A 23165-nucleotide genomic window follows, 5' to 3' on the forward strand; every position below is an offset into this window, starting at 1 on the left:
AATCTGGTCATAAACGCAAATAGAGAACATAAGAGCGGCCATACTGGGTCAGACCAAAGGTCCATCTTGCTCAGTACCTTGTCTCCTGACAGTGACCAATACCAGGTGCCCCAGAGGGAGTGGACACAACAGGTAATCCTCATGCGATCCCTCTCCTGTCTTCCCTTTCCAGACAAACAGAGGCTGGGAACACCATTCCTACCCAGCCTGGCTAATAGCCACCTCCATGAATTGATCTAGCTCTTTTTTGAACTGCGTTAAAGTCCTAGTCTTTACAATATCCTCTGGCAAGGAGTTCCACAGGTTGACTGTACACTGCATGAAGAAAAACTTCCTTTCGTTTGTTTAAAACCTGTTGCCTATTCATTTCATTTGGTGACCCCTAGTTCTTCTAATGTGGAAACAAGTAAATAACTTTTCCTTATTCACTTTTTCCACCCCAGTCATAATTTTAGAGTCTAGAGGAAAAAAAAATCCTACAAATTCTTACATAGGTGAGTAACTTTCCTCACTCGTATCCTCCAGTGAAGTAATGCCTAGTCATGCCCAGGACTGAACAGTATCATCCCCAGATATTTTGAGCTTCAGACATATCAGATTCCATTCATATGAGTTTGCTAAACAGTTAGGGCTGAATTCAGAGGAGGCTGTAAGTCGAAGCAGTTCTTCGACGGATTGCTCATGTCCATTCAGCGGGGGGGGGGTGTGCTCGCCATATGCACTGGAGTAGGAAGTTTTTCCCTTCGCGGTACTCATAGCAGAGCCAGCTCAGGAGTGGCGTGCGCATGCCGTGCTATCTAGGGCGCCTCCGGCCCCCTCCACCCTCAATTCCTTCTTGCTGCCAGCGATGGTGCATTGGAACCTGCTCATCTCCACATTAGCTCCGAAACCTCATGTGACTGCTGAGATGTGACAGCTGCAGGGCCCTGGGGTCCTACATTGACAGGACACGACCGCTTCATCAGTCTCCCCGGCTCCTTGTCGCCTGCGCTGAAAGAATGAGGGAGCTCCAGGATCTACGCAAAGGCTCCCCAATTGGATAACCTCCTGCATTCATACATGCTTTAAGCTGGTGGGGGTTCAGCCGTCCCCACTTGTCAGAGCTCATTGGACAAGAGCCTAAACCTGTTTGCCGGCCTTCCTCGCCAGTGTTCCTGTCCGGATATTTGTAAGGCTGTAGCGTGGCCCGTTGGTGCACACCTGCACTCTGCTGCAATACACCCGGACGGATGCTGCCTTCGGAAGAGCTGTGTTGTGGTCGGCATGCCAGCGAACTCTTCCCGCCTCCGGACGTACTGCCGGCAGGCCCCTGCGTTGAGTGGACCCGAGCAAGCACTCGAAGCAAAGACAGTTCCTTGTTTCCTGGGATGAAGTTTGAGCACTGAACTGGCTGGTACCAAACTCCCTTCCAGACCCTGCCCTGCTCACCCCGATCTGCACCCCACCTCCCACCCTGATCCTGCATCCCACTCTCTGGCAGCCCTGTCCCGCACATTGAACCCCGCATTTTTGTTCCTACCCGAGAACCTAAGGGGAGCCACAAAATCCACAAACTCTGGACCCCCAGAAAAGTTAATCTGGCCTATGGGAAGCCCTGGACCTCAGTCTTCCTTGTCCTTTCCCCTGCCCCCCATGGGTGCAGGAGTCCCAGAAGAGTGAGGTTTGGGGTTTGGGGAGCAGGTTTTTATACTTCTCACTTGTGTGGTCCCCACTGGTTTTTCTGTGTGTCTGTGACCCCTGGCCCAAAAAAGGTCCCCTACCCCGCCATAAAGAAAGCAAGCATTGAAACCTTTTGTGTTGGCCATACTATTTTACATTGTTTAAAATGAAGTTTGATAAACTAACATGAGAAAGTTAAAAAAAGAAGATTAAGGGGGGACATGATAGCGGTTTTCAAATATCTAAAAGGGTGTCACAAGGAGGAAGGAGAAAATTTGTTCCTCTTGGTTACTGAGGACAGGACAAGGAGTAATGGGCTTAAAGTGCAGCAGGGGAGGTTTAGATTGGACATTAGGAAAAAATTCCTAACTGTCAGGGTGGTCAAATATTGGAATAAATTGCCAAGGGAGGTGGTGGAATCTCCCTCTCTGGAGATATTTAAGAACAGGTTAGATAGACATCTGTCAGGGATGGTGTAGACGGAGCTTGGTCCTGCCTTGAGGGCGGGGGGCTGGACTCGATGACCTCTCGAGGTCCCTTCCAGTCCTATTATTCTATGATTCTGTGATTCTATGAGAATGCCGAATCTGTTAATTAATTTCAATGAAACTGTTCTCCTGAGCGGCTTAATTACGCAATTAACAATGAGTTTTCATTAGCAACTGGTAGTCCGCAGAAAGGTTTGCATTGACCCAGGTGGTCCATGGGGCGTTCAGTGGAGAGAGCCAAGGGCAGGAAGGTTAAATCTTGGCATGCCACTTTGGGAAGGTTGCTGATCCCTGGCCTAGATAATACTTAGTCTTGCCACGAGTGCAGGGGCCTGGACTAGAATGGCCGTTTGAGGTTCCTTACGATTCTGTGATTGAGTCTCTGTTACTGACTTCGCTGCATGAATTTATCTTAGTCACTTACCCATTCTGGGCTGCTACTTATCCTTCTGGAAAATGGGATAATACTGAGGTAATTATCAGGAGCTTGTGTTAATGCTTAATTGATGCATTTACACGGTACCTCTCAATGGAGCATTATGTTGTTTCTTACTGGAGATGAGGGTAGCAGCGTCTGACTTGTATCAGGCTGGGAATTAAATGGATTCCCCCTTTTCCACCAATGGGCTTGCTGGTGGGAGCCAGAGATTTTGAGTACAGTGGCTGGGGAGGGGGGGGGGGAGGGTGGGAAAGATTAGTTTTTGTTCAGCAGCTGTAGTTGTAATTGATGCTGCTTATCTGACCCCGGCGTTTGCCTCTGTGTAGCATGTGCGCACATTCAGTGGGGAGGAACCAAAGGAGAGCTAATACGATCAGGGCCGATTAGCATTTAAAAACAATTCTTAACTGACACAGCCATAAAATTGTCCAAGTGAATTCTTTAGCGAAACAGCTTTGAATTGTCCAGCCAGCTGTAGGTCATAAAATCAAAGCGCTGTCATTCAAAGATACCAAAAAAATCCCTTTGTATATCAGCCAGGTCTCTGACCACTTCCTTCCATATAAGGACCTGGGCTTTAATGTTTGCATATTTTTTTTTTCAGAGCAATTTATGATGGGCTTAGGAAGAGCCGCAGATCCCTACCACAATGCTAACTATGAATCATGTGCCTTTGTCAGCTGGAATAACTTGTTCTCTTGCCTTCTTGTTTGGCCTCTCTTCCAATGTTCCCTCTCAGTTTTTCCATCTATGTGCAGAATAAATTTTATTTTATGCACCGAGGCATATGCAGGTGTGCACCACCAACAGAACTAGGTGTTGCTGACTGTGGTTAGCGGTGGGTGATCTGCCAATTAGCTGGGTGGTATGTGAATCTCTTCTGGGAAGCCGCCCAAGTGCTCAGATTACAGGGGACGCTGCTCTTTTCTATGTATGTCACATTTGAAATTCCTTTCCCTCGTGAATACATTGTGCTCATGAAGCTCTTTTCACCTGTAGATGCAGAAGTGAGTGAATATGTTCCTCAATTTTAGACAGTGAGGTACAGTGAGGTACAGTGAGGTGTGCCTAGGTTGCCCTTGTAGAACAGGTAGTGAAAATGCAAGTTTTACCATGTTTTTCTAGAGAATGTCTCGATTATTTACTGGAGGGATTTTTCCAGAGTGGAGTTAGGTGGCAGTCTTTGGAAGCTGAGTGCTGAACTTGTGTCTGTGAACAGTCTCCCTTTTCCCCCTATTTTTTTTTAATCTAACCAAAGCTACATAAATGGGTGACATATTATATCGTGCAATCCATCCCCAGATTGTGCTGCAAGATTTTGGGTCTAGTGGGGCTCTGTAAAGCAGTGGCATCATGAAGGAAGGCGAGGGGGGGCAGTTGCCCCAGGGCGCCACACTACGGGGGCACCAATATAGTCCCCCTCCGCTCCCCCTGTCATCCCTCAGTTTGCCTGCCCCTCCTCCGCCTGCCACCGCTGGCTGGAGCCTCCTCCCCGCCTCTCTTCCTACAGCCTGACCCTCCTCATCTCTGCTGGCGGGCTAGTGTGCGCGGGGGCCCGGCCCCAAACTGGAGGGGGTGCGGGAAGATGGGGTACAAGCTCCCCCCTCCTCCCAGGGACTCAGCCATGCCCTAGGTTCAGGGACCCGCCGCATGCAGGGAGCTAGGCGCAAATTTTGCCTTTGCCCCGGGCGTATAACACCCTCGCTACACCTCTGCTGTAAAGTTGTCCTAGATGCTGGCACAGTCATTTTCTGCGGTGAAAATTTCACAGCAGCCCTCAGTGCTGTGCCTGGAGAATGGCCTAGGCTTTCAAAAAGTCGGGGGTGCTTTGCACCATGAAGTGTTAGCCTGACAAAGACCTGAGTGTCGTCTGCAGGTCCTGAAATTCCCTCCTCTTGGAGCATACTTTCCTGCCTGCGGTCTGCCAGCTCTATCATTTTGCTTACTGTCTGGGATTGTTTTGGGTTTTGCTGGCTCTTGCAAATGCGCAATCTGATCATAAGAAGGGACTTGCACGGGACGACTTTTGCATGGGGAATTCCATTTGAGCTGGAGTCCTCAGCTTCGAAGAGCTGATGGGGTCGGACCTCTTATCTAGATTGAGGGTCCATCTCTGGCCATTCTCGCCTTCTTGCATTAGCTGCTGTCTAAGAACGTTGCTTCAATACAGCCACTGATGGCTGTCGCGCTAATAGTAGTATTCTCAGGGTGTGTTCCCTTGTTTTTGCTTTAGGTCTGACCTCATGTCTCTCCAGCTCTTGAGAACGATGAAGGAACATTGTGTTGAATCCTCCATGTTTGTGGTTAAGGAGAGGTCAAATATATGTTGAACCTCTCTAGTTCGTCCCCCTCGGGACCTGACTGGTGCCGAACAAAGACTGTGCCAAACCACGAAAGGTCAATATTGTCTAGCAGCCTTACCAACACTTCCACGGCTTGCTGGGCTCTGAGAAGACCGTGAGGGGTAAAGTGGAGCTAAATTACAGCTCAGAACACAGAGAGCCAGGACTGGGGGCTGTAAACAAACTTTATGGGACTGCAGGAAAGTTGGCCATACCCATAAGTGGACAGCCAGCACATTGAAATCATCCCAGACCACATTGGATGTTAGGAAAAAGTTCCCACCTGTCAGGGTGGTGAAACACTGGAATAAATTGCCCAGGGAGGTTGTGGAATCCCCATCTCTGGAGATATTTAAGAGCAGGTTAGATAAATGTCTATCAGGGATGGTCTAGACAGTATTTGGTCCTGCCATGAGGGCAGGGGACTGGACTCGATGACCTCTTGAGGTCCCTTCCAGTCCTAGTATTCTATGATTCCATGTTGCTGGACCAGAGAAGGTTCAACCTGTATTGTTATACCAACGACTGCTCCTCCCCCAAAAGGTTCCCCTTCCAAGGTTTTGTTTGATATTTCTCTTTCTTGGCTCTATAATAAATCCCTCATTCAGTGTGCAAATGAGTGAACTTCTCAGGCATTCCCTCCCCCACTTCAGAAGCTCAGACACAGACAACGAGTAAGCACTGCCGTAAAAACGTATGGAAACAAGCTCTGGATTCTGTCCTCCAGTCAGGTCTACTTTTTAAACAGAACTTCTTTTAAAAAAATAAATGAAAGTGAATTTAGACCAGGTGGCAGCCTGGATCTTCTGGAAAACAAACTCCTGTGGCCAGCCCCAGAACAGGTATAGCACAGAATGTGCTTGTGGTTAAGGTACTGGGACTTGGGAGGTTGGGTTCAGTTTCTTCCTCTGCCACTAGCTTCCTGTCTGACCTTAGGCACGTCACTTAGGCCCCCATTTGTAAAGGTTTTTAGGCCTTGCTTCACACAGCATTTTAACCCCTAAGTCTGATTTTCAAAAGTGACTTAACTCTTAGGAGCCGACATCTCATTTAAAGTCAAGAGGGCAGAGACCCCTAAAATGCCAACTTCTTGTTTGAAAATGCCACTTTGCAACATCTGGGGCTGGGTTTCTCTGGGTTTCAGGGATAATGATGCTATTTCCCACCTTCCAAAGGGAAGTTTGTGAAGAGAGATTCATTATTGCTTGTGTCGTGGCTCAGTTGTCAAGGCCACACAAGTACCCAGCTCTTACTGAAATGCCCCACCCCTGTGCCATGGCCCTTGCTTGTGCTACGTAGGAGCTATTGGATGTTCACAACTTTCAACCATGAATCCCGTGGGTCAGAACCCCAACAGAGATATTGTGCTGTTTTAGATGCCGCTTATAATTATTAGAACTGGGAGCAGGGGCTGTTGGAAGTCTGGAAGCACAAGAAACAGGACAGAGGGGGGAAGAGATGGGCCCGGGGCTGAGTGAAAGCTACAGAGGGGAGCAGCAGCAGCTTTGTAAAGAGGTTTCACCTTTGGTAACTAAAGTCCTGTTGAAGTTTGTTACTACCTTGCTTGCATGGTACAACAGATGTTTGGAACTTTGTAGCCCATTAGGGGCATGTCCACACAGCAGGGCTACGTTTACACTGGCATGATTTTCCGAAAATGCTTTTAACGGAAAACTTTTCAGTTAAAAGCATTTTTGGAAAAATCGCGTCTAGATTGGCAGGATGCTTTTCCGCAAAAAGCACTTTTTGCAGAAAAGCGTCCGTGGCCAATCTAGACACAGTTTTCCGCAAAAAAGCCCCGATTGCCATTTTCGCCATCGGGGCTTTTTTGTGGAAAACAGTACTGTTCTGTTTACACTGGCCCTCTTGTGCAAATGATTTGCGCAAGAGGGCTTTTGCCTGAACGGGAGCAGCACAGTATTTCCGCGAGAACACTGACGATCTTACATGAGATCGTCAGTGTTCTTGCGGAAATTCAAGCGGCCAGTGTAGGCAGCTGGCAAGTTTTTCCGCAAAATCAAATGATTTTGCGGAAAAACTTGCCAGTCTAGACATAGCCCAGGGCTATAAGTCGAATCAAGGTATGCAACTTGAGCGATGTCAATTGCGTAGCTGAAGTCGAAATCGTTTAATTCAGCATTTGGCGCTGTCTACACAGCAGGAAATGAAAGGGAGAACACTCCTCCGACTTCCCTTCCTCCTTGTAAAATGAGGGTTACAGGAGTCTGAGTAAGAAATCCTCCAGCTCGACATTATTTTGAAATAAAGGCTTGCAGGGTAGACGTGCACTATGATGCTATTCCGAAATAACACTGCTGTGTAGATGTACCCTCATGTATCATAGCCTGGAGTTGTCTATTAGCTGCCATCACATCAGGTTGCTTGCGGTGATTGCGTGATCCGACTGCTACTAAGAGTTATTACAAGATCGCGTCTCTGTTTGTCTGTTGTTCCTTCTCATATGCAATTCGTGGGCAAACCTAAGTGCAGTGTTTGATCATTATCTGAATGTTGCTAAAGGGAAAAAAATAAAAGAGCCCATCTGTTCTACAAAGAGGCAGTCAAAAGCGCGGGCTTTGTGACTAAATAAGTTCGCATCTGTTAAGCAGAACCATCAAATGGCAGGCTGGGGACCAAATGCAAATCAGATGTTGAAACCACAAGTCGGAGTGAGATGAGACACAAAAGAAGATGCCTGGAAGTATTGATCCATGCGAGTGGCTTCTGGTTTCTTTAATTCATCTATTTCCTCTCTGTACGCTCCCTGTGCAAATGATGCTGCACCAAAGTGGCACGGGGGGTGTTTTGCTTTGTGCATGATTAAGCAACTTTTTGGCACCATTTTGAGCTGCTAGTTCAGCAGCAATTGGAAACTGAGTAGAGCAGTGGATTGCTGTAGCAGAATCTAGAGGCCTAGGTGGCTAACCATTCAGACTAAAGCTAGTCCCTGGCAGTGGCTTGGCAGTTGCTAGCTTTAAAAAATTGAGCTACCTTTGGCATTGGTTCTCCTTTGGGAAGTCACATGCCCTGCCATCTAAAGGTAGCCTGATCCAGACAGCCGGCAAATAACCTGTGAGCTGCCTTACCTTTATTTTTATTGCCTGCGCACAAAGGGACAGCTGAGACCTCTGCTTTGGGTGGACTGTCGGCTCCAGACTACTCTGACACTTGTCTTGGCATTGGCAGTTCAATTATTTTTGAGGGAGAAAAAAATGGATCTAAAGCATACTGAAGAAGGCGAGACTTCTTTTAGCATCTCTGGAAAAATTCCCTCCTTATTACAGATTGAATCTCTCTAGTCGGGTACCTCTAACTGGTGCTGAACCAAAGAATTTGTCAAACCACTGAAGGTCAATATTGTCTAGCAGCGTTACCAACACTTCCACTTCTTGCTGGGCTCTTAGCCATTTAGGGGCAAATTAGAGCTAAATAACAGCACAGAACACTGAGTGCCAGGACTGGTGGCTGTAAACAAACTTTATGGGACTTGTCCACGCCCAAGATAAGTGGACATCCAGCTAGCTAACATCATGCCGGACCATGGAGGTTGCCGGACCAGATAGTGCCAGACTAGAGAGGTTCAGCCTGTAAGTTTCTTTATACATTTGCTAGCGGCAGCGGGTGAAATTTGTGAACATTTTGTTGTTGAAAAAATGGAACTTCTTTCAAAATCAGAATTTTTCTTTTTTTTTTAAATTTGCATTTTTGATGAACACGGAAAAAAATATTAGACACTTTTCAGTGTTGTAGGTGTTTCCCTATCGTTGCTCCTTTCTTTTCAGTGACAAAAGGGGCAAAGGACAAAAGGGGAGAATGGATGGAAGAGGGGCAACTGAAAAGGCCAGTTTGAAAAATCTAATCTTTTTTATTAAAAAAAAAAATCATGAAAAATTCATGCGAGCAGGAAATCATTCCTTTGTGTAACTTGCAGAACAACAATGGCTTTGAAAAATCTCTATCCCATTTTTTGGGCTAGCTCTCTGACTAACTCAATGGTGTCCCTTTGCAAAGCATAAATAAGATGTCATGGCTGAAGTAATGGATACACCTCGACATTCTGAAGTCGCCGGTTTTAAATCCAGGGCTGGGTCACCTTAGCCCGTGTCTTTCTGAAGTGGACACTTTCTGTGGTCTCTGAGTTTTCCTCAGGCAACCTCAAGAATTGAGACCTGTTCCCTTTGAGTACGTACTAAAGATTGCATAGTACTTTCTACACCCAGTGTCCTGTTCAAAGGGTTCTGTCTTGCCCCCATGTCCCCTAGTTATCCTGCTTTGCCAGGGGTGACATTTTCCAATGGGATGTCCGAGATAGGGCCGGTTTTACACAGAGTCTGCCCAGTCAAAATGGCAGATGCCTAGGACTTGTGCACCTCAGGCCTGAAGAGGCCTCAGGCTGGACACTTGAAATCAAGGCCCCATTTTGAAAAATTGTCAGCAATTGTCTGCCCTTTTGATGGCGATGTGGGACCTGACCATATGTACAGTCATTCATGAAGCACTGACGGCTCTTTGGGGGTTGAAACGCCCCACAGAACTGTCAGATATTAGTAATCGTATTGTTTTGGAAGAGTCAATACTGTATTTGCAGAGAGCACCGAGATAGCGGCGTGTTTTGCACACACGGATGTGCGGGGGTTGGCTTTGACCCGTCAAGAACGTACGGGAGCTACCTGCGTGCTGGGCAGTGAATTCATTTAGTTAGATTGACACACACTAGGTGTGCTGTCGTGATCTGGATGGAACTGAAAAATAGAACATAGCTAAGAGCCAGACCTAACTAAAATGCAGCTGTACAATCCACTAGCGCCCCCGTTGGTACTCGACACGGCTCACAAGCTCATGCTCCCTTCCTGTTCCCCAGGCTTACGGCTCCCTTCTCCCATGCCCATTTTGAAAAGTTGCAGAGAACATAAGAACGGCCACACTGGGTCAGACCAAAGGCCCATCTAGCCCAGTGTCCTGTCTGCCCACCGTGGCCAATACGAGAGCGAGTGAAAAGAACCGGGAATCATCAAGTGGTCCCTCTTTTGTCACCCATTCCCTGCCAAACAGAGACTAGGGACACCATTCCACCTGTGCTGTTGGACCTAACCTCCATGAATCGATCTAGTTCTTTTTTGACCCCGTTGAAGTCCTGGCCTTCACAACGCCCTCTGGCAAGGAGTTGTGAACATGATGAATTTTCTAGCACACCCCGAAGGTGATCAGTTTTGGATATGCCAGAACAAGAGATCAGCAACCAGCATAGCAGCTGTTCTGTTTCTATTCCAGCTCCTGACTGTTGTTTTTAAAAGATTGCATAGATGGCTCACACCTGCATTCTTTCATTATTCAAGAACTCTACTTTGTGATGGGAAGCTTCTGGAGGGGAGAAGAACATCAGTAACTCGGTCCAGCTGCCAAGTTTCATAACACAGCATACCTCTACACCATTGCCTGAATATGCTAGACAGGTTGAACCTCTTTAGTCCGGCACCCTTGAGACCTGACTGATTTCGAAATAGAGAATTTTCCAGACCACGGGAGGTCAGTACAGCCGCTCCCCGAGTTACGACCACCTCCACTTACGACCATCCGCACTTACGACCAAAGCGGTCGTAAATGCAGATCCAAGTTATGAACGGCAATCTGCGCTTACGAACAGTGCGGTCGCCATGTAACTCTATGGGATCCAAGTTACGAACACTTCGAGTTATGGACCAAGTGTTGGTCCGTAACTCGTTCGTAACTCGGGGAGTGGCTGTATTATCTATCAGCATTACCAACACTTCCACCGCTTGCTGGGCTGTTTGAGGACATTGAGGGGTAAATTAGAGCTAAATCACGCCACAGACCATGAGAGCCAGGACTGGAGGCTATAAACAAGCATTATGAGACCACGGGAAACTTGGCCACACCTGTGAAAAGTGGACATCCGGCTAACTGAAATCATGCCGGACCACAGATGTTTCTGGACCAGAGAATTCTGAACTAGAGAGGTTTCCCCTGCCTCGGAGAGGTTCCCCTGTGCTCCCGTGCCTAAATGGGGTAGCTTAAAAACTCACAAGAGTGTTGGCATTCCTAAGACAGAGATGGGGATAGACTTAGGTAAATGGCAACGCAGGAAGACAGCCGCGGAGCCAGGAAAGAACCTGGAATTCAACTCTCAAGCTTGTGTTGTTGTCACAGTTGTAGTGGAACCTGTAGTCTGTGTCTATAGAAAATAATATAGGCTGCAGGAGTTTACATCTGACCTGTGGCATCTCGGTCCTTTTTTCTGAAGTGTATTCATTCACCTTCGCCCATTTTCCTATGCTTCTGCAACAGACGATCTTTATTAAAAGAACCATCATCCCAATATGGCTCAGCAGCTTTGACGCATGAAGGTCTTTGCCCTGAGGCTGTATTTTGTGTTTGTTACATTAAAAAAAATCACATTTGTCCGTGCAGCTGACACCAGCCATGGGCGTCAGTGGCCTAAACAAGGAAGGGACTTTTGATGACTCATAGGTCTTTCCTTTTGTGTTGTGGGGTGGAGGTTGGAGAACATGTTCCCCTTGGTAATAAATCTTCTGTTGTCAGATATCTTTGTGAAGAGGAGTCTCTGAACCATGGTGCCTAAGTGTTTCTTTCCTCTAGGTTTTCATCATATTCTTCGGCATCTGCCTGCTATCAGCTCCCTCTTTCACAGAATCACAGAACCGGAAGGGGCCTCGAGAGGTCATCGGGTCCAGTCCTCTGCCTTCATGGCAGGACGCAGTACCATCCCTGATAGGTGTCTGCCCATCCTGCTCTTAAATATCTCCAGTGATGGAGATTCCATAACCCCCTTGGGCAATTTGTTTAACCACCCTGACAGGACATTTTTCCTAATGTTCAACCTAAACCTCCCTTGCTGCAATTTAAGCCCATTGCTGCTTGTTCTATCCTCAGAGGCCAAGGAGAACAATTTTTCTCCCTCCTCCTTGTAACAGCCTTTTAGTTACTTGAAAACCGCTATCGTGTTCCCTCTCAGTCTTCTCTTTTCCAAACTAAACAAGCCCAATTCTTTCAGTCTTCCCTCATAGCTCATGTTTTCTAGACTTTTAATCATTTTTGTTGTTCTTCTCTGGACCTTCTCCAATTTCTCCACATCTTTCTTGATACATGGTGCCCAGAACTGGACCCAATACTCCAGCATAGGCCTAATCAGTGCGGAGCAGAGCGGAAGAATGACTTCTCATGTCTTGCTCTCAGCACTCCTGTTCATGCGTCCCAGAATCTGGTTTGTTTGTTTTTTTTGCAACAGTGGGGCTGTGGCATGGTAGGCTGGCTCCCTGGCTGCCCGGGAAAGCTGGGGCCATGGCGTGGCAGACCCAGACCTCCAATTGGTCAGGAAGGATTGGGCTGGTGTTGAGTGCGGCTTGGCTCCAAGGGTGAGGGAAGTTTGCTTAAGGGGCGGGTCCTCAGGTGGAAGGGGCGGGGCCGAGGCTTGCCTTCCCCCAGCTGTGCCTTCACCCACCGTCCATAAAAAATGAGGTGCTAGTTGAGCTTGAAAACACATAATCCAAATACACTGCATTTGTGCAATGGCTCCCATAACAAGGTCTTTTCATCTGGCTGCCCCTGCTTTACTTGCCATATTAGCATAATTCACTCTCATTTTATAAATTAAGCTATTTGGATGGCACCTCCAACTCCTCTGGTCTCAGCCATGCTCTCCCAATAGCGGGAAGTAAAGATGTCAGGTAGGAATGTTAAAATCCGTTTAATTAAGTAACCGTGGAACCGCTGAAAATTTCAGCAGTTCCACGCTTACATGCGGGGTGGCAGACGGCTCCCCAGGAGCCGGTGTGCACCAGAAACCGGCTTTTAAGCCAGCTCCCCACATGTACTGGGAGCCTGGATGTAAGCATGAATGTTAACCAATAAGCCCAGTGTACACGGTTACACTTACACATCCCTAGTGTCAGTAGAAGATGCTTAAACCACAGGAAGAAATCTGGCTTTCTTGGAGCGGCGTGCTCCCTCCCGATCCAATTTTGGTACCTCTGAATTAGGCCACGACATTTGGTCAGTCCACTTCGCAGCAATTGCCGTGGGATTTTTAATGATCCCCCGAGGTTGAGGCCTCAGCTAAACATCTTATTCCATATGATTGTGGCTGGGCGTGTTCGGGATTGTCTTGTACAGCAGAAGTCAGGTGTCAGCAGAGCGGTGACACATTCATTAGCGACAGATTAGATTAGCTAGATCTCTCTGTCTCTCGGGAGTCGGCACTTGGTTTGGTTTCCATGCCGGCGGGTCAGTCAAGTTCAATTTATTGGGTTTTCAAAGCCCAGTGTGTTCTGACACGGCGATGTGACGGGCTTGCCCAAAGGAAGACTTTTCTCTTCAGCGTTGTTGTGTGTTTGCAGCAGCTGTTGCATCCAAAAAGTCCCTGTGCAGCCCTCCAAACTATTAATATCGTTAACGGGAAGGAGGGGGAAGAATTTTTTTTTCCAGGTTAGTACAAAGCTGTGGATAGAAACTCAGGGAAGGAGAGTTTTGATTGTGTGTCAGAATAGGGATATCAGGGGGACTTTTGGGTAAAATCATTGTAGTATTAAGTCAGTGTCTTACATACCATGTCTCCAAAGTGTCTATAAAACAACAATGCAGGAAGACAGGTTAGATAATGGACAGGTCTGCCCCATATGTATCTTCTATGACTTTTTACCCACATTAGTGGGTGAGGTAGGGAACGTGAGGTAGGGTGAGGGAGTCTGATTAGGAGGTAGGGTGCAGGAGAGGGCTCGGGGTGGGGGTCTGGGAGGGAGGATGCAGGGGCAAGTTGGAGATGTGGGGTCTCAGCGTGAGGGAGGTGCATGAGGAGGATGTGGGTGCAGAGGAGCATGGGAGATGCTTACCTGGCTCTGTGCCGCCTCCTGTTCCCAGGCATTACCCATGCTTCTCCCATTGGCTGTGATTCGGGCCAATGGGAGCAGTGCAGAAAGCCTCCAGCCAGGGGGAGGGGGAGCGGCAGCCAGCTGCAAGGTGTTCACAGACCACGAGTGGTCTTCGGACCACACTTTGGGAACCACTGATCTTCTTGCAGAATCCTTGTTGCTGCTGTGATGAGTGAGGGGCACAGGAAAAAATCCCCATTTTCATTTGGACAGGGGCAGTTTTTTGAGCTGTTAACTTGCAAACTTGACCTAGAAATTACCGAGAGAGGATTAAACATGGACCCCGGCAGAGTCTAACTATATTTGAACCGGGATCCTTCACAGAAACATCAGTGACATTCATTGCGCGCCGCAACGCTGATGAAGGACTTCAAAAGGGATCCTGTTTTGGTTTTTCAAATGGCAGTTCCTTGAGGTGAGATTGGCGAGGATAAATACCATGTGTGAAACCGTTCACAGGAGAGTTCTCACAGTGCTTTTCCAAGTAACCACGACATTTCCAAGGGTTGGTTAAAACCCCCAAATGAGGTGGGAATTTTGACATTATCACCCTGTTTGGACGCCATGAGAAATAAAAAAGCCCCACTCCTCGAGTTCGCCAGCCACACATGAAGAAATAAACTCAATGTCTAGAGAAAAAAGTCCAGGAGAGACAAGCTGCTTTCAGCATTTGTAAAGAACAAATCTCCCTGGTTGGTCTTGATTTCTGCTTTGGGCAGAATGGTGGCATTAGTGGAAAGGGGGGACCAAAAGTAGAGCTGGATTTAGAGCTAGCAGCTCTTGCCATCTCAAATGAAAAACAAGCTCAAATTGGCTTCAACAGGAATCCCATTCTACGGACTGATGACAGGCCTGTAAATAAAGAGTAACACATCATGGCACTGTATTGTGTAGGGAGAGGCGTTCATGTGGCTTGACGCCAGGAGTTGTTTACATCAGTGGTTTCCAACTTTTTCGAACAAGCGGATCCCTTTTCAATCTATTAAAATTTCACGGACCCTCCCCTCCCGGGGGGAGAAAAAAAAAAGAAAAGGAAAAGAAAAGTATGGAAAGAAAAAGGAAAGGAAAGTAATGATCACGCCCACTGCAGTGGGACTAATCTTTATTTTTAAACTTTCTACGGTACCGTCATAGATCACCAGGGATCCGTGGACCACAGGTTGGGATCCACTGGTTTACATGAATGATTTGGAAGAAGGATACATCTCCGAGGGAAAGCCAGATTAGTCCATGTCTGCAAAAACAACAGGGAGTCCGGTGGCACTTTAGAGACTAACAGATGATCTGTTAGTTTTCAAGGGCATGTCTACACTATGGAGAAGATCAACCCTCCGGAGGTTGGTCTTCAAGTGTTCGGTTTAGCGGGTCTAGTGTAGACCCCCCAAATCGAATGCTGAGGGCAGCCCCCACCGGCGTCCTGTACGACTCATTCTGTAAGGAGTAAGGGAAGACGATCGGAGCTTGTGCTCCCATCGGCCTCCCGCAGTGTAGACGCTGCTTCGACTCGGCTTAAGGTAAGCCGACTCTAGCTATGCATTTTGCCCAGCTGGATGGAGAACCTAAAGCCAACTTGCCTGGTCTACTGTAGACCAGGCCTAATGTGCCACAGGATTCCGCGTTGTTTTTTTGGAAGAGGGTGTAAGGGTAGAATATGCCTCTTCTTGTATAGTTGCTTTCACAGGGGCTAGGAAGCGTGTGTGGGTGATCCCCTGCTGCCCTAGCTCCCCTGCAAGTAGGGCAGCTTCCATGAGGCTGCCAGCACTTAAGAGAGCAGGCAAGGGTGAAGGCCTACACTGCTGGGAGCGTTAGCTGAGCCGGCAGGGTTCCATCCCTGGATGCTAGCAGAGCAGAGCCCCAGTGGGGTTTTCCTGTTCCCTCTGGAGTCTGCCAGTAAAGGCAGCTCCTGCCCTTAGGAGCTTAAAATGCATGTAGGACACATGTCCAGAGGATGTGGTGAAGGCCAAGACTTTAACAGGGTTCAAAAAAGAGCTAGATAGATTCATGGAGGTTAGGTCCGTCAATGGCTGTTAGCCAGGGTGGGTAGGAATGGCGTCCCCTGTCTATTTGTCTAGAGATGGATGACAGGGGAGGGATCACGCGATGACTCCCTGTTGTGTTCACTCCCTCTGCGGCACCTGGCATTAGCCACTGTCGGCAGACAGGATACTGGGCTGGAGAGACCTTTGGTCTGACCCAGCGTGGCCGTTCTTGTGTTCTTACGTCACAGTCCAGCCAAACCATTGTAAGGCTATAGACCATTACAGGTGTGTCTGAAGCCACGTAGTAAGTGAGATGTTGGGAGGTTCTGCTTCCATGTTGTTGGTGGGCTTTAAGGCCGAAGTGATAGTCAGAGGCATGGGTGGACCCTAGGGTTGCCAGGTGTTTGGGTTTGAACCGGACAGTCCAGTATTTGAGCTTTCTGTTTGGGAAATAAATTGAGAAAATAGAAATGAGACAATAGAACTGTCGGGTATTTTCTAAATCAGATGTGATGTAGATGGTGATGTCATGTCAAGTGTGTCTGGTATTTTTGTTGAAACCACCTGGCAACCCTAGTGGACTCGGCGATGGGGGAGGGAGGGGCAAAGGGGGCCTGGCGATTCAGTTGCCCTGAGGCCGGGTGGCCGGAAGCTCTGGGCCCTTTAAGTCGCCGCCGAAGCACCATGCTGTGTGCTCCAGCTGGCACTGAGGTCTGGCTGCCCTGGCCACGTCCTTCATCTCGAGACTCCGCCCCTTCCGGGAGCACGGGGCCACTCCCCCTCTGCCTGGGCCTGAGTGGAGAAGGAGAGATGAGAACACAGACGAAGGAAGGAGCTGGCTGTGTAGAAACATACACGGGTTTACACAAAACCTTTCCACCCATGAGACGCCACCCGTGACTTCCATAAACGTGCTCTCAGTTGAGGGGCAAATCCGTCCCTCTGTTACACCCCCCGCTGCTCCATCCGCTCCCAAGCAGCGTTTGGTCCGTTGCAAAAGGGGAGGTAAAAATTAGATTTCTTTGGGTTGAGTCTCATTACAGTAGAGTCAGCCTGTCTCCATTCCACAGGAGACGAACACGCGGACGCTTTTAAGTGGCGGCAGATTGGTACTTTATCCTTCCCTTGTTTATCTGATCTAAGGGTAAATTGAGTTTAGAGCCTCTTCGTGTTAGCCCTTTGCTTTCTTTCAGCGGTGAATGGCATCCAGTAATTAAAAGCAAAACAGACCTTATCGGGCTTTTGTTGTTTCTTATTATTCTGTTTGGTATACCTGGACAGACGCCTCTAGATAATGCGGCCTCGTCTTGAGATTGATGAATTCCAGTTCCCTGTTGTGTGACATTCTTTTGTAGCTAGAATTCTCTGAATTATGGCTTTAAGATGGTTTGAATGACAAGACAGGGGCCAATTAGTTTCCTTGTCCACACAGCTCGATTGCCCACATTCCTCGTAACGTTATTTGCCGTTAGTACTTACCATGAGTGCCATCTTGACCGTGACTGTTGGCCCGTCCAATCTGACTTCCCCACCTTCCGCAATGGTGTGACAGCTAATGCTTCAAGATAGGGAACTCAAAACTTCCCAGAGCACTGCTACAAGCTGGTTTGTGTCCTCAGTGCCTGTGACAAGGTGGCTTCTGGGCACCACATTTCAGGAATGTTGTGGAGAAATTGGAGAAGGTCTAGAGAAGATCAACAAAAATGAGTATGTGTCTAGAAGACATGAGCTCTGAGGGAAGATTGAAAGAAGTGGGTGTGTTCAGTTTGGAAAAGAGAAGACTGAAAGGGGTCATGATAGCGGTTTTCAAGTACCTAAAAGGGTGTGACAAGGAGGAGGGAGAAAAATTGTTCTCCTTAGCGTCTGAGGCTAGGACAAGCAGCAATGGGCTTAAACTGCATCAAAGGAGGTTTAGGTTGGGCATTCGGCAAAACTTCCTAACTGCCGGGGTGGTTAAACACCGGAATAAATTGCCTAGGGTGGTGGTGGAATCTCCATCACTGGAGATATGTAAGAGCAGGCTGGACAGACACCTGTCAGGGATGATCTAGACAGTGCTTGGTCCTGCCGTGAGGGCAGGGGACTGGACTTGATGACCTCTTGAGGGCCCGTCCAGTTCTAGGATTCTATAATTCAGAGCTAACGGGACTAGGCTACTGGACCCTGATTGCCGTAGAGGCCACCGGGGTGAGCTCAAGGTATTGCACTAGAAGGAGCAGCGGGAACCTGGGGGAGGGAGGGAGGAAGGCCTAGCAGAGACTGCAGAGTGAGGAAAATCTCCTGCAGGGCAGACCCTTGAGAACAGGGGAGCGTGCCCCAGCTAGGAGGGATGGGAGCTGTAACCTGCCAAGGCACGTGGAGGACCCTGACACAGAGGAGTTTGGAAGTCAGAGTCAGAAGGCGGAGCTGAAGCCTGGGGGTGGTGGCTGAATTGGGCTCCAGCCCCAGGAAGGTGGGGGACTCTCTACTTTGGGGGGAAGAGAGGGGAAGAGAGGCTGAACTGGGGATGGCTCTTGGAGGGTCAGACTGTGTAATGACTAAATAAACTGAACCCCATGGGGGAAATCTTTCATATTACCCTTGGTCTGGGGATGAGCAGTTTGTCCAGGAAGTCCCGAAAGCCGTGGTGGGCAACCTGCCATCCATCAGGGTTCTAGCCCACGAGCCCCTCTGTTTACAGTTGCTTACGTGCAGGGTTGCCAGATGATGCAGGTTGCTGTTCATGGGTTTTTCCCCCCACTGGTGTTACTAAATTGACATGCTCTGATGGTTAGCACACGGGACGGGAGGGGCGCGCGGATTGCACACAACATTGTGAGAGCCGGGCGTTCCCTTTGCAGCCAGTCACAGCGCTGCCGCGGTTCTGTCGCTCATCCTGCAAATTCGAGGGATGCCAGCGTAGCGAGCAAAACGACCATCTTGGTGACGACTATCTTGCGGCCCGCTGAGATGAGGGGGGGTCACTCATGTGACCCACTCCCTAGCCTCGGTGGCCCATTGCAGTCCCAACGCGACAGAGGCAGGGTGCCTCAGAGTGACGCTGGGCCACGAGGGGCCACTCGAGAGACAGCTGGCCCTGTAACCAAGCACCAGCTTATTGGCTGTACTTTCTGGTTTGCAGTGTTCTTAATTGTCTTTCGTGGCGTGGCGTGGCATGGTGTGGCGTGGTGTGGCGTGGCGTGGCGAGTTCCAGCATCCCCACTTCACAAAGGAAGTTGTAAACTTAGAACGGTTGCAGAAAAGAGCAACCAGAATCATTTAGGGTCTGGAAAACCTCCTGTAGAGCGAGGCACTCAAGGTGCTCTGTCTATTCCGTTGATCCAAGAGACGTTTGAGGTGCTTCGGCTGTAGTCTACACATACTTACACAGGGAAGAGATTTCTGGTAGGAGACAATGCTTTAATTCTGCTGTAAACAGCATCACGAGATTCACTGGCTGAAGCTAGACAAATTCAGGCTAGTTACAAGGTGTATTTTTGTGAGGGTAATTAACTGTTGGAAGAACTTGCCTAGAGATACGGTGGATTCATCATTTTAATAAGTCGAGTCTCTTCTTGAGGTTGAATACAAGCTATGGCTTGATGCCCCAATTATCGGGTGAGATTTTATGGCCTGTGTTACCCAAGAGGTAGATGCTCATAATGGTCCCATCCAGCCTTAGCACTGATGGGAGAAATAGGGTTTTCGGAGGGAGGTGAATGAGGAGAAGATAGTGGTCTGGCAGACAGTCCTTGCCAAGGGCATTTTAAGGATGGAAAACACCACAGGAGAAGACGCAGCCTCAGGCACGCAGAAGTAAATAATTGGCGCATTGCTGTCAGAATAAAAGGCCTGTGCGTATCTGAGAGGGGACACGGAGGTAGGAGGAAGTTAGATACAGGCTTAGGCAGAGTTTTGTAGTTCCCTATACGCGAGAGCTAGGAGTTTGCATTTGACATGCCGGCCACGGGGGAGTTTCTGGGGGGAATTCGAGGAGAGAGGGTCTCGCTGATGGGGGTGACTGGAGACAGAATATGGACTGGGATGGTTTGGTTTATTCCGGTGTGTCAGGAGGGACTCTCGGAAGGGAAAGCGGCAAATAGAAAGTGATTTGCTTGCAGAAGCATCGACAGGCAGACAGCAGATGTCAGCTGCAGCGTCGCTTTTCAGGAGGAACCGGTGACCACGCTGGTGACATTAGTGGCCAGCGGAAGCAGGTCTTCAGTCCACCAAGTCCTCACGTGTGGGTTGGTGAGAGGCTGAGGGTGATTCGTTTCTCCCGGGCGGGTGTAGTGGAGGGCTACAGGGATCCGATGGTTGGTTGCGCGGAAGGAGGGACATGACGCAGAGTGGGTGACGTGGGGATGTGAAAGCCTGTTTAATTAGTTCACTGGTTAAACGGTAAGTTTAACCAGTTAACTGATTCGGTGGGCACGGGCAGGGGACTGGGAGTCTGTTACCTGCCCCGCTACAACTTCTGGCCCTGCGTGAGGCTGCCGATTCCCAGCCCATGAGCCTGTGCAGGCTGAGCGCTGGCAGGGTCATTCCTTGCATACCGCCCCTGGCTGCCGCTTCCGGCCCCACGCAAGGCTGCTCCCTCCCCGCCCTTGCAGGCAGGAAGCCAGCTGCCCCTCCGGGCTGGATCAGCCCTCTGCCTGCGTGGGCCATGGCCAGGGGGCTGCTCCCAGGTAACGGTTAACCGGTTGGGATGATGCTTGCCGAGTAACCGGTTACCCATTCACATCCCTAGTGTACAGCTGCTTGGGGTGTGGCCTGGACAGTCCCGATCGAGCAGGATCCCTCGTTTTCCATTTCTACGCCCTCGCCCCCTCGTCCAGTCCCTACGCCAACTCCTCTCCTGCGTCAGATTTGTGCTTTCTGCCTTCAGCGCCTCGGCTCCCCCGCAGTTCTCAGGTCCCGCCTCTCCACTAATCCCAGTGCTCCCTTGTCTGCATTCCCTTGTCTGGTCCTCGTCTCCCTCTGTCACATCCTCCCTCCTGCCGTACTCCGCCCTCCCTCCCTCCCCCCCGCTAGAGTGTCTCAATTCTTTCACCGCTGCTTTCTGCATCCCCTTGTGAAGTCCTGCATCAGCCTATTGGTGAGCTATTAAAAAAATGCAGTTTGCATACAACTCCAGCGGGCCAAAAAAAAATCACTTTTGTCACTATTACTCATTCAGTGAAATGTCGCCGAGGGGTGACCGGGTTAAGCTGAGTCGGCAAAAGAACCGAGCAGGCCGGTGGCAGCTTAGAGACGAACAGATTTATTAGGGCGTCTGCTTTCGTGGGTGAAAGCCGCTTCCTCGGGTAAATCTCTCAGTCTCTGAGGTGCCCCATGACTCCTGGTTTTGATTCAGGGATGTGCCTGGAGCTCACCTCAGTGGTTGGCATGGATGCTGAGCTCAGATTTGCCGGGGTGTGTGGCATCTTTTCCCGGGGAAAATCAGATTGTGAGCGGCTCTGAGTGGAATGGGGAATTTCGTTCCATGTTCTGGGGAGGAGTTGGTGGGTTTAAAGAAGGGCTGGGGAACCTGTTTTGGGTCTGACGCTGCTGAGATACAGAAAAATCAGTCAGGGGCTGCATGCAAGTGAGAAGCAAAAAAATCCCCAAACCAACCCCCAAATTCTCCAAAGTGACGTGGGCCTCATTCCCCTCACACATCAGAGCTACGGGGAGCCCAGTTTAGTAGAAGTTGTGGGCCCCAGTCCTGCAGGAGTATACTGATAGGCTCCCCAGTACTGGGGGGAGGGAGCGTTGAGCCTCAGGGGCCAGATCTAAGAAAGACAGGGACCGCAGGTTCCCCACCCCGGTTTACAGTGTCTTGGGTTGGCTGTCCAGAAATGGAGGCATCCCCAATCAGTTGCCTTTTAAAAATTTGACCTCAGATGCTTCCTTGAAAGTCAGTGGGACTGTGGTACCTCAGTGCCCGAGGGATCTTTGCATTCGGGAATGAGGCGTGTGAGGTAGAGTTTTCAGAAGCCCCGTTGCTCGGTTCTGGCGCTCTTCCCCATCGTCTGGGAGCACCTCCCGCCCTCGGAGCAGCCTTGCAAAGGCAGGGCAGTGTGACCCTCATCTTACTGAGGCGCATGGGGATTTTCCACAGGGTCACCCTGCCGTCCTTCACAGCGGAGAAATCATCCGCCTCAAGGCTCCTGGTGGTCCCCTCCTTGACAGCCTGGCTGTGGAGGCTGAGATATGAACAGGCTGTGGAATCGGAAACATGCTGAGAAGCCTTGTTTGAAGCTCAAAGGGGAGGTGGAACGAGTTCCTCTCCTGCCAGCATGTCTCTGCTTTGATCTCCCTCCCTTTGGAGAAAGGGCCTATCTGTAAGAGTAATGGGGGAGGTGGGAAATGCAGCTCAGTCTTACTCCTCAAAGCCGCCACCTCTGACACACTGTCGTAGGGATAAACAAACAAGTTCGTATGCCATGTAATAAAGAGAAACCTCCCCCCCCCCGCCCCCTGAGTTTTTGTGTGTTTGTATTTTACAACTTTTATTTCCAGTTTAAAAACCTAATGTCCGTGGTGTTGTTTTTCCTCATCCTTCCCCAGATCTGAACCATGTCCCACCCTTCATGGCTGCCGCCAAAGAACGCCACCGAACCCGTCGGCCATGTCACGGCCAGGATGGAGACCACCCACGCGTTTGGGACCCCCAGCATTTCTGTGTCCACGCAGCAGACGCCGAAGAAGTTTGCCCCCGTGGTTGCTCCAAAGCCAAAGTACAACCCGTACAAGCCACCGGGGAGCGACGGTAAGAAACCCTTTGAAACAGTGTGGCGGCACGGCAGGGTCCTCGTGCAATCTGTACAGAACGCAAAGGCGTGAAAGGGATCCTCGTGCAGTGAGCCAGCACGCTGCCTTCCACCACTGAGGCCGGCACTTGTGTGAGTGTCTGCTCTTGGCGGGGAGTGAATTTCACCCATGGGCTGTGTCTAGACTGGCAAGCTTTTCCACAAAATCATCTGCTTTTGCTGAAAAACTTGTCAGCTGTCTACACTGGCCGCTTGAATTTCCGCAAGAACACTGACGATCTCATGTAAGATCGTCAGTGTTTTTGCGGAAATACTATGCTGCTCCCGTTCAGGCAAGAGCCCTCTTGCGGAAATCATTTGCGCAAGAAGGCCAGTGTAGACAGCACAGTGCTGTTTTGCACAAAAAAGCCCCGATGGCTAAAATGGCGATCGGGGCTTTTTTGCGCAAAAGCGCGTCTAGATTGGCACGAACGCTTTTCCACAAAAAGTGCTCTTGCAGAAAAGCGTCCGTGCCAATCTAGATGCTCTTTTCTGAAAATGCTTTTAACAGAAAAGTTTTCCGTTAAAAGCATTTCCGGAAAATCATGCCAGTCTAGACGTAGCCATGGTGTATATTTG

General features: G+C 49.3%; 1 protein-coding gene across 7 annotated transcripts in view; it reads left to right on the forward strand.

Annotated features, from left to right (window-relative positions):
- The window catches only part of LPP (LIM domain containing preferred translocation partner in lipoma), a 555915-nt gene that overhangs the window by 236541 nt on the left and 296209 nt on the right, over positions 1-23165 (forward strand). For all 7 annotated transcript variants that reach the window (XM_075938239.1, XM_075938236.1, XM_075938238.1 and 4 more), the window contains one exon: positions 22345-22546. In XM_075938239.1, the coding sequence (XP_075794354.1) occupies positions 22354-22546 (193 nt within the window). In that variant the 5' untranslated portion in view covers positions 22345-22353. The remainder of the gene's footprint in view (positions 1-22344; positions 22547-23165) is intronic.

This window comes from Pelodiscus sinensis, chromosome 10, assembly GCF_049634645.1.
Source record: "Pelodiscus sinensis isolate JC-2024 chromosome 10, ASM4963464v1, whole genome shotgun sequence".
Taxonomy (NCBI): domain Eukaryota; kingdom Metazoa; phylum Chordata; order Testudines; family Trionychidae; genus Pelodiscus; species Pelodiscus sinensis.